Consider the following 12,125-nt stretch of genomic DNA (forward strand, 5'->3'; position numbering starts at 1 on the left):
GTGTGTGTGTGCGTGTGTGCTTGCTGGGCTGCCCCTTGCTTGCTTTCATGCATGCTTTTATATCAACGTAAGAAAAAAAAATCACTTACATCTTAAAATTAAGGAGGTTTGCTAATTCTATGATTTATCCATTTTTATTCTCATGATTCATATTCTTCTGATCGTACTGTGAGGAGCAATGGCGACTTGTTATGTATTTTGCGCTCGTTTGGTGACGGATTTCTTCTTGAAGGCCTCTCTATCTGTTCTTTTTTTTCAGAACACAGAGAATATTTTCCAAACCCTTGCCTTTCACTCCCTCCGATTACAGGTGCTAATGTCATTTTGAGTATTAAATCACTAACTTGTTTATTTTTTCTTCTTTTTTTATTTTTTATTCATGTATATCTATTCATCAATGAATGTGCAATATTAGGCAGGTTTAAGATTAAATTCTATATTTTGAAATATGCTCTTTTTTTCCTTTGTTTGCTGCTTTTCTTTTCTTAAAATGTTGCTATTGTTCATTTGACTTAAAGTTAGATTATCTTTCATTTAATTTACCTCCATTTACTCATGTTGCTATTTAGTTTAGAGCATTTTCCGTATTTTGGCATAATCACTATGCAGTATGCTTGAGGGACTGATGATATAAAGTTAGATTATCATTTTGGAGTATGACCTGAGAGATCTGATGTCAGGGTAAACCTCCTTAATCTACATGCTTCGGTAGCTGCGCTTGTGCCTTTCCTATAGGCCAGCATGTGTTTGGCGTAGTCTCCCTTTAAAACTGTCTCTACTCAGACGAGACCTGGACTCAAACACCCCACCACAAATATTCTGCTGTCACTCTGTTCTACTTCTGATAATGACACAGTTACTGGGTAGAGCTAGCAAGTGACTGGCAGCTTTTCTGTGACAGACAGCCAATGTTGATGGAAAACAGTCAACTGTTTGATGCCAGGTCTAAGGAGTAGATTCCTTCTTCAGGTTCCAGCCTTTTTAATGCTTCCCCTGGCTAGGGCTAACTCACGACCGTGCTGTCTTAGCAGTCTGCTACCGCTCTAGCTCTCTCACCTTGACCTTGTCTTTTTGAAACCATAGTGCACTGATACCATCTAGCAGAAAATTAATCCAATCTGCATTTGCTCCATTTATATCCTCCCGACCAAATAAGCGCTTCTTATCTTCAGCTTTAACTCCAGTTAGAATTTAGATTACATGACTGAAAGCAACTGTTTCCACATTAATGTCATAATTTGATAATTTGCATGCATTTTGATTTTTACTAATGTCTGAAACACTAATTGTGTTCAGTCCTATCTTTAAAGGCACACTTGAGAATGGCTTTTAAGGGGTTTTTTGGGGGGGTGTTCTTGCACAATGAGCCACTGCCAAGCTTCATAGATTCACTGTTACCTGTTTTTTCTCCTTTATTTCTCTCCTCCTTTTGATTTCTGTTCCTTATGGTTTTGGTTTTGGTTCTATCCCTCCTCTCTGCTGGCTTCCCCTCCCTGTTGCGGCATCAGACCTGAGCGCTCCTAAGAAGTGTCGAGCGCGCTTTGGGCTCGATCAACAGAATAACTGGTGTGGCCCGTGCAGGTGTGTATGGTGTGTGCCTGCACTGGCCAGGGCCAGGTGAAGGCTGGGTAACTGTACACTGGGACTTCCTCCTTCGCTCTCTGCTGCTGCCTTTTCTTCCTCTTCTCCTCCCTCCCTCTGTCTGTCCCGCCAGGCTATCATGACCTCTCAGCTTCCTCCAGCCACGCCCTGCCGGTCTATCTCTAGGTTCCCACTATTTGATTTTTACCTCCTGTTTGGGAAGAAGGGTATTAACAGCATATGCCAGAGTGTTTGTGTGAATGGTGTCTGTGCGTATGTGTTGACGAAGAAACATTTTCTGGGGTTACAGGGGTTTCATTGCAGGATGTACAGTACAATAAGCCTCACTGAGATTGGTCAGAAATCCTAAACTGGCAGGTTGGGGCTTGGAGGATCTGGAGCCTGATGGCTTGGTCAATATGGAGGACATCCCAGTGTTGCCAGCCTAAACCTAAGCCCTGGCTACATGTTTTTGTCTGTGCAATGACGTGTCCATTTTGTTTTTTCTTTCTTTTTTTGTTTTGTCTCTGTGTGTATGTTTGTGTCTACCTCTTTGGCTAACAGATGCAAATACCCCAAAGAAGTGTCGTGCCTTGTTCGGGCTTGACCAGCTGAGTTTATGGTGCAAACCATGCAGGTATAACTGCTGTAGTACCAATGGGAGGAAGACATCCACAATGAGCAGCTTCTTCTCCTTGATTATTATATCCCTCTAAAACACGTTTCCATCAGCGTGGTAACAGATGGCAAACTCTTCTGCTCCTTTTCCTCACTGAGGAGCTTCCTGCTATAAATTCCCTCACAGCAATTTTTCCTCATTGAACTCGGTTTAAAGCCCAGTGGCAGAAAATGGATTTCTAAATAAGATTACTGAATATTTTATCTGAACAAAATATCTCGCTGCAAGATCATGGTTTCCTAATGTAATTTGGGATAACGTTTCTGACTATCTGGCTTGTTATGGTTGAAATCCATTTTCTCTCCAGGCAGTGGATAATTCACTCCCATCTTAACTGTCATGTTTGTTCTAATTGGCGTCCTTTGAATAACAATGTTATGCTTACAAATTTAGCCCTGCTTTCTCTGAGGGCCTGCTCAGTGACACTCTTTTCTGTGCCCTCTTCCTCCTCCTTCTCCACCTCTTCTTCCTCCAAACTCCTCTTCAATAACCCTTACTTAGTCCCTACCTGTTGTCTTTCTGTTCTGACACAAGCAGTCTTTGAATTGGGAATATTTTCATGGTAGGTATTTGTTTCTGCTAAGTAATACCCTTCTCTGTGTCTGGCTTGCAACCACACCCTGCCCCACTCTTTCTTGACACAACTCTTCAACAAAAACCATTGCCACACATTGTTTGTTTTTGCTGCTACACTTTTCATTTGTATTGTTTTAATCATTTATACAGGATGGCTCAAAATCTTACAATTTCTGTATTTTGCTGCACTTTAAGAGGTCATTTTGAACACTTTATTAGTTTAGTTTAAAGGAAATTACCCTGTAATGAAGGTCCAGCAAGAATTAAACCAATCATCTACACACACCCACATCTACTTTACTGTATTAAAATCATGTTTGAAATAAGTAGCACATCACACCTACCCACCTCCACACAGTCCGCCATTGTTGGTGTTTCCACTTGGCTCTCTTATTTCCCTCCCAGCTGACATACACAATATCAAAAATACTGCATTATTCCTTAAACAATAATAGCACATCATGAGATCAGGAAAGTGGAAAGCGCGAGATAATTCAGTCTTCGTTTTAGGAGCCGAGAGGTTAAAAGTTCTCTCTGGGCTCCATTTCCTAAAAGATGCATCTGGTGTAATTTCCCCCGAGACGGAGAAATCAATAACATACACAGGCACATACTATGAATCGATATGTCTGTTAAAAAATGGATATTAGCTCATTTGTTGCAGTTTGACAGACAGTTATTGAGAGCAAGATGTGTATGTAGTGGCAAAATGATACCTTTTTACGGCCGATCGATACTCCGCACCACCCAGTGCTTCAGTATCAGTGCAGAATGCACTTAAAAGCCTCATCCCCACTCTTTTCCAGACTTTTACAGTGTTCTATACTGTCCAGTGTTGTGTGCTTGTACTGTCGAGCTTATCGGAAATGCATGCCTGTCTTTCACCATAGCATGCGATCAAGGTTTTGTGAGCCCTTTTCATGTGATTTGCTGATATCCGTCTTCCTTTTCATTCTCAGTCATTTGCTCTCCCCGTTCATGTTTATGTCGAACTTCCCCCCCCCTCAGAATTACAGAAAAAGATTTGATTTGACAACCTTAATTAAACAGTAGATCAGCCTTATATGTTACGAAAGCCTCAATCTTTCTTTTTAAACACCTCTTTTTACCTACTCCATGTCCCTCCCAGAGTCTTAAATACTGATACTCCGTGGCCTTCAGGCATCCTTATGATAGAGTGGAGAGCTGAGAGAGGGGTCACTGCCAGGGTCAGGGTAAAGATGCGGTGGGCAGAGATTCCCCCTTAACCAAATCTGAACACAGCCTTCGCAGCAGAGTCACCACAGATAAATGCAACAATCCCCCTCCCTCCCCTCCCATGCTCATTCATCGGGTTCCACTGAGCGCAACGGGCCTGGCCTCAGGACTCAGCAGGCAGGGGGAGGGTCCCGACCCCAGGCAGGAATGCAAACATGATGCCTTGACCCCTCACGCACACACACTTGTGTCTGTGGGGCAGATACGGGGTAGTGTGGATCTTGTTGACTTTTTCGCCCTCATATCCAAACTCTGTCCCCTCAGGAGAAGAGAGAGTAGAGCCAGATAGAGGTAGAGGAGTGAGGCAGGTCCAGTAACCTCGTGTTGCTGGAGAGAACAGGCTGATCCCAAGCTGTAGCTCTGCCTGTAAGAAGGCTGAGTTTACATGCAGAGAGCAACCATTACTACATCTGATCTACTTCATTTTGCCCTCTCATCATCTCATCATCATCATCCTCATCATCTCTGCGTGTGCTTTTCATTTCCATGCTGCTTCCTGTCTAGGTGCTTCACCTGTGATCTTTCCTTCATGTCTGTCCTGTCTGATGGTTTAGTATTTGGAAATTGACTGTCATTTCTACCACCTTTCTTCTTAGCACGACGCTCATAAAGCTACTTAAATGCACCTGTAATATGTTATCTGTTATGTGAAACCAGTTTTGAGTAATGGTTTTCCTTCATTTAAAAAGGCAACGGTGCATTTAAGTCAGCAACAGTGCTAGGAGGCGATGCAGTTTGAAGATGTGATGCTAAATAATGCTCTTTTTCTCTCACCTTATTCCTCAGGAGAAAAAAAAAGTGCATTCGCTACATCCAAGGTGAAGGCAGCTGTGCCAGTCCTCCCTCTACGGACGGAAGCTTACTAGACTCCCCCCCATCCTCCCCCTCCTCAGTGGTTCCCTCCCCCTCCTCAAAAGAGTCCAAACCTCAGACTGAACAAATGCAACCTCTCTCACTGACTATGAAACCGGCCCACCAGCCACTCCACCACCCGCACCTCCTGGCTGGGCCTCCACCATCTTTGGTTCAGCTGGAAAACTCTGCTGCAGCTAGCAAAACGCCTGGCGCCTCCTCCCACAACGGAGCCCTGGAGCACGGTGACGTCTCGTCCTCGCGGCAGCCGGGCTCCTCTGTGGTGTCCTCAATGGCCCGGTCCTCGGCATCGCTGTGTCATTCCCACTCGCTCCTCCCCTCCACGGCCCCTCAGCCTCTGTCGCTAGTGACCAAGTCTATAGAATAGTCTACCCTATTCTTCTCCTCTTTTCTAGCTCTGCACACACACACCTTTCTAGGCCCTCTCTCTGCTATATTTCACTTGCCGTCAGTTCTTTTCTCTTTTATGTTTCTGTGCCATAAGGCTTTGAAATTTTAGTTTTTGTTTTATTAAAGTTCATTGGTCAATATTTGACCCATCATTATCAAAAAATCGAATTATTATAAAGAAATGATACAATGAGCTGTAGTATAGCTTTGTGAATCTGCCAAAATTTGTATGAATTTTGTTTTGTCTTTTTTGTAGTGTTCAACAGCGCAAACAGAAAAATTATTTAGTTCAACTTCAAAATGTTTAAAAGACGGATATAAAAAGGTAGGCTAGATTATTCAATGAGCCCTTTTCTTGAAAGAGTTGGTTCTCCTTCTTTATTTGTATTAAATACGAGCTTGCGAACCAATCATTTGACATCTGTTCAAACTCTAGGAGGGCATGAGGCTAGCGGTGACACCTCTCTGAGGAACAACTTTAATTGTGATGTTACTTGTTCTTGTTTAAATGTACAGAATAATGGGGAGGGGGGGATTACTGTGTTAAATATGCATTCTTCCACTGCGTTGTCTTTTTTCTTTGTTGTTTACCTTTGGGGTGGAGTCAGGCAAGTTGGGTGGGCTTGAGGGGAGGTCGGGGTGGGAGGGTTGAGGGTTATTAAATTCAAAATGTCACAACGCTAGGACCAGTAGTATTTATTGCTTTAGAGATTGCTTGTTGTATCTTGTATGTGTCTCTTTTTGACTTTTTTTTTCTTAATACATTGTACAAATATTTTTTCTTAAGGTAAGCGACTTATATATGAATGATCCATTTTTACAAGGAGGTTTTAAAAGGCAAATCTTTTGTTATTGATTTCTTTCCTCACTGAAAACCTGGATTCCACTCAGTGTACTGTGTAGATCTCATGAACAGAAGTATGCACAACTTCATTTCAAGAAATGCGTCTATAAGCCATTTTACAAAAAGAAGAAAAGAAAACTTGAAACAAGAGACAGTGGGCACCGTGTCTTCAGTAGTTGGAAAAGTGTCTAAAGCCCTTCTTTTTTATTGCACAGTCACATCTCTCAGACTGTAGATTCGTGTACAGATTTTCCGTGCCAAATTTTGTGATAATTTTCTCTGCCCCTCTAACCATGCTGTAGGGATCTTTTTTTTTTTCTTTTTTTTTTGTTTTTGTTTTGTTGTTGTTTGTTTTTTTCATTTCGATACCATTCTTTGCTGTGACGTTACATAGATTGCTATGTATGTAGTATAAATGTTGCTATAACAAATGTGTTTGGTAGCAAATTGTCAAATATTAAAATTTAAACTTAATAAAAAGGCGGACATCATACTGTATAAACCCACAAGGGCCAAATTATGTATATTAGGAGGTTCATAAAAAAACTATTAAATACAAAAAAATACACAAACTGCCACTTTTAAGTACACTACTACATATAGGTAGATAGAAAAAATAGGCATGTTGATGTTGCAAGAGGCTGTAAAAAAAGCTACAAGAGAATCATCCACTCGGTGCCATTGTAGTTGACATGACGCGACTGTAATCTGTCGATTTCTTCTCTGGTTTATTAAGATGCTAATGATAAATAGTTTGAATGTTTCCTTAACGGCTGTGATGTTCCTGTTCTATTTTATGCTCTTATCTTTTTGTTCGTTTGTTTTTTCCTGTTATTTTAAATGGTTCCAAAACCATGTTTTTTTGTAATGAATAAATGTTTATGCTGTACAGTCTCTGTAGCATGCAGTTCTGTATTAATAAAAGCAACTTAGTATGTGCACATCTGTGTCTTCCTTTTATTCTGAAAATCACTGAAAGGTGCAGCAAACAAACAACATGTTTAGACACTAAGTAGCCCTTATAAAGCTACAGTTCTCTCATAACAGAATCACCAAAGAATATGAGTTATTAGTCATTTATATGTCTTCTCGAAAGAAAATGAATAAAGTAATGGTCTATGATCGTTTTTTTAAGTTGACTTTTGAGAACCATACTTCATGAATTAATTGCAAAGGCAGTAATAATTATAATAAAACCCAGTAACCATGTAAACAGAGGGCACACGTTGTTACTTGTGTAAGTACCAACAGAATGCAAGAAACTATCAATGAGATGGTCATCTTAGTCCCAAGTGTCAAAAACTTGACAAAAAATTTAAACATGAACATACGGTTCAATAAACTCCTGCTAGACACAGGACGCTTTCAAGATTTCACAGTTTTTATACCCTGTGTTTGCACAAAACGCTTCATATTAGTAATTCTATATGCAGCTTATATATATTCATATTCAGCAATTCAACCGATCATACACTTACTATTTTACTTCAAATTCACTCAATAATGTTTTAGCAGTCTTGTAAGTCACACACCTATCAAGTGTGTCTTTACTTATTCTGATACCAAGTACCAATTTCCAATGTACATTTTCTGGTTATTATAAAAAAAATAATATAGCCTTTTTCAGGATGTGAATGTTTCATTCAAATGATCACTAAAACTGCATTTACTCACCTGCACTTTATGGCAAAACACTGGACTGTACATCGACTTAAACATAACGCTGTGTCCTCTTTTTAGGAGACACAATAACACTCAATCTAAACATCTCGTTATGTTTTCGGTCTGCAGGAAAATCAATCATGTAAAATTTAGAAAACACAACAAACTAACAAAGGAGACAAAACTAGAGTCAGGAAATATTACTCGTGTAACATTAGTCCAAAATGTTACATCATGACAAGGGATTTAGTTTATGTACTTCATATTTTGTTTTTTTCCGTATCAGGAAATCAAATTTTACTCCGCACATTATCACCCATGTCAAGATGCAAGATAACTGCAAGGTGACACCTGCTCATGTTTTCCACTTTTCTCTCTGTAGCATTGTAGTAGTGCAGGATCATGGTTGGTATTTGGTACCACTTGTCATTTACAAACTAAACCTATTGCAAGGTATTTATCACAGACAAATCAACTGTCTTGTGAATTTGTTGTGCTATAAGATCTGGGATCAAGTATCAAAAAGAACAGAAGACATTATGCATACAAATTTTCTAGTACAGAACTGCATATATGTGTAGAAAAGACAACAGGACCATGCTGGAAACTGGAAGGAAATGTAAGAACTACGAAACAAAAAAGTTCTTGTAGCTCTGATCCTGAACACAAATTCCCGTCTGACCACAATCAGTCATACCTCTGTCTCATGCAAATGGACCTCTAGTGCTAAATTAATAATAAAGTGATACTTGACTAATCCCCGTAGGGAAATTCTCCATTCCCTTCCTTCCATCTATGTGGAGGCCTGAGTTCAGGAGTGGCTCAGAGCAGCACCTCTGGAGCAGGTAGAGATTCAGTGACATTCTGGAGAACATTTAAACAAGGCTGGTTCTTGCTGACAAAAGGGGCTTGTACATTACTGTGTGTATTGTGGTCTGTTTGCTCAAGTATTTGAAATATTCATCATACATATATCATACACATCAACATAAGGTGGCCCTCAAGACATTCAGCTGAGATAGGTTGATGGATGTTTTATCTCAGCAATGGTTTAATTTTGCATTGGGTTACTGGGTCATTTTCTCGCAGTTTCATCTGTGAATTACTGCCATTGAAGCATTTCAGCTCCTCCACTGGAGTTCTATCAGTGGTTATGTCAGGAATTTTGTGTACAAATGTTCTGTATTAGAAACAGCACACAGGCATTGTATCGCAGTCAAAGTAGGCTGTGTTGTTTGGGTTGGTCTCCACTTGAGAACGTGACGTTCTCAATGGATCAACAACAGATTTGCAAGAAAAAAGTCTGTGTGTCGCAAGTGTACCATTTTATGAATTCACTCCATACACTGATGAGAACAGAATTGATTTCTTGTTTATTTGAAGTTTGCTTACTTATCCAAGCAAACAAGAAGTATTAAAAGTGTAGCTGAAGTACAGCGTGCATGCTGTACTTGAACAGGGCCATAATGTAATGTAGTCCTTGTGTGAATACGAAGCAAAGAACTGAAACTAGGGGGATGGGTTCTGTTACGATCAAGCAAATGCAGGACTCTTCTTTGTTCCTGTTGAATGTGTACAGTATGCAGACTTAATGCATCTGTATGGGCTATATCCTTGAACTACAAAACAACAAGCAATGTATAACATGGGAGCGTCCATGACAGTTCAATTACATTTGAAGAAGGAGGAAAGGCGTTGTATACCTGAGTAAAGAAATGACATTTTTTGATGTCAGCATGGCATGAAGGAACAATGTTGAAGGCCATCGCTGCCGGCAAGCATACAAATCAGAAAACATGCTCAACATTAAATATGTCTCCTAGGTTATAATAAACAGAACACAAAAAGATATTGTTTTGGATGTTATTAAAAAAAGAGATGTATGCCACTGACCCTGATCACGGTGGTGGAACAAAACTGAAAGGTTGAAGAAATGGCTGCAGTGCAGCATAAACATCTACAATATCCTTTGCTGAAGATGAAAATGCAACACATTTTCATACAGCTTCACATTAACAGATTTATGTTGTCCTCCATTATGACATTCCTCTTTTCACCCCAATTAGTTTAATATGGAGTTAAAAGAGAAGAGGACAGAGGGTCACTATTCGGTTTTTCAGTGTAGACGAGTTTTCGAAGGTGCTCTTTAGTTTGGAGCCACTACTTTTTGTGAGGAGGAGTTCTCATAACGCTCTTGAAGCAAAACAATTAAAAAGCCTGAATTGCACAGATAGTTCAAAAGAACGTATTGAAACCATGTCCAATGCATTGAAGCCCTGCTGTGACCTTCATCAGGGAGGAGCAAACCTTCATTCATTCCTCATGCACTTTGATATGCTGCTCCCAAAAGAAGACCATTGCACAGCCAATAAAATTCATAGGTTCAAAAAGCACTTGAGTAATTGTTTGGGAATTGGAATAGCGAGCCAGTGCCCTGTTTGCGCTGTTCTTGACTGTATCTCACGATCTCAAGATTTAAGTCATGTGTCTAAGGATGAACTGGAGTCAATTGATTTTTTGCAGGATTGTAGGAAAAAAACAAAAACACAGAGGTAAAGGATTCTGAGGTCATGTCAATACTTATTACAAGTTCGCACTCTGCTGTGTAGGTGAAGAGGGTGAGAAAGAATAGGGCAACAAAGGTGGTGATTGTAGAAAAAAAATATATATACAATACAGCGAGGTCTGAGTGTTTCAAATAATTTTGTGTTAAATTCTGGTGTAAAAAAAAAAAGTTAATTCAGAGTGTTACAGGTAAAAGGTCTTCTGGAAATCTTCTAGAAAGTGCTTTGTGAAAAATGAGTACAGCCTCCATTATCAGAATCACAGCAAATATCTGACAGACACAAAGTGAAGGATCTGGCCAAATTCTACATTACCTTAAAAGAGGACTGTGGTGCTACAGTATTTCAGTTAGTATGAAGTATGAATGGGGGTGCCATCACTTTTGGCTCTCATCAACAAAAAATTGTTAGAATAAACACAAAAACATTTTAAAGATTGGCAGAAGATGGCAGGGCTCAAAAATCTGAGACTGTCATTTAAATGAATTTTGCAAATTAAATAGAATGTTTTCTATTTTTGATATTGGCTGCATCCTTTTTCCACATCTTTTTTTTTGTTAGGGAAATTACATTTAAGATTATCTGTTGCTATTTTTGCCATATGTTGCTATATGCTTTGGAAAAACAGATTAAATAAAATACATGCAGTGAACAAGTAAAAGAACTCCTAAATGGCAGGAGCCTGGAAAGTAAAAGCATTTTGCTTTTAGAAATGTTAGTGCTTACTTCTTCTCATATGTAATCAGCTTTTGGTGCTCAAAACCCCTCATCTACACCTATTTTCATCTATTTTAATACATGCTACTGAGTAACTTGTATCTTCCTCCTTTCTAAAACTAATTTTTTTGAAAGAATCATCCCACTCTTTATTCAGTAACAATTGTCCTCTAACCTTGAAGAACAAAATGATGCACATGAAAGGTGGGTATTTTGAGAGATTTTTTCTTTTTCTACAATATGAAAGAGTCTCTTTTATCTGAGAAATAAATAGGGGCTACCACACAAGGGACATTTTGGTACAATTTGGTGCACAATGCTTTCCCTAAAGGACTATCCTGTGGTGTGCCAGTAACAAGGCCATCTTTAATCAGAAAGATTTTGGATCCATTAAGGCCATATTGTGTGTATTGCACTACAATAGATTCTGAAAAGAGGGATAGCTTGATGCTGAAAGCAGTGATCAAGTACACAGAGGAGAGGAATAAGCAACAGGGACTGCAGGGCTGTTCCATCAAGGAAAATTTTCAGCAATTCAGACCAGGACACAGAGAGTCGTCCCCCCCCCCCTTTTTAGCTAAAATCTCACTCCTAAACCTGCATTCCTCCTTGAAAATTAAATGCCACAACATCTGATGTATAAAACCAAAGGTCTCGCAGTGGCAACAGTTGGGCAACAACACACAACTGAAATAAGAACAGACTTAAATATCCATTGTGGTCCTCATATTATGTTACATGAGCCAACAAGACCATCAGTTGGTTTTAAAGTACGTGTATGACAAGTGTATAGCTATTACTGTATTTAAACTACATCTGCACACTGCAGTGCTGCATACTAGGTTAATGAGATGAAATGGCCAGTTGACGTATTACTTGATTCAAAGAAAACTGTTTAATGAATTGAAGCAAATGAAGCAAAAATATCATATATATATATATATATATATATATATATATATATACAGCTTCTCAAACGTCC

The 12,125-nt window shown here is 39.4% G+C and overlaps 1 protein-coding gene across 13 annotated transcripts in view; it reads left to right on the plus strand.

Moving 5' to 3' along the window:
• Positions 1 to 7,141, plus strand: part of tcf7l2 (transcription factor 7 like 2) — a gene marked incomplete in the record, with an annotated part of 92,402 nt that extends 85,261 nt beyond the window's left edge. For 4 of the 13 annotated variants that reach the window (XM_035660270.1, XM_035660286.1, XM_035660303.1 and 1 more), the window contains 3 exon segments: positions 260 to 310; positions 1,509 to 1,581; positions 4,880 to 7,141. In XM_035660270.1, coding sequence (XP_035516163.1) covers positions 260 to 310; positions 1,509 to 1,581; positions 4,880 to 5,333 — 578 coding nt within the window. 13 annotated transcript variants of the gene reach the window in all.
• Between the last annotated feature and the right edge of the window lie 4,984 nt (positions 7,142 to 12,125).

Source organism: Morone saxatilis, unplaced genomic scaffold, assembly GCF_004916995.1.
Source record: "Morone saxatilis isolate NCDOM2014 unplaced genomic scaffold, NCSU_SB_2.0 Contig1, whole genome shotgun sequence".
Classification (NCBI taxonomy): Eukaryota; Metazoa; Chordata; class Actinopteri; family Moronidae; genus Morone; species Morone saxatilis.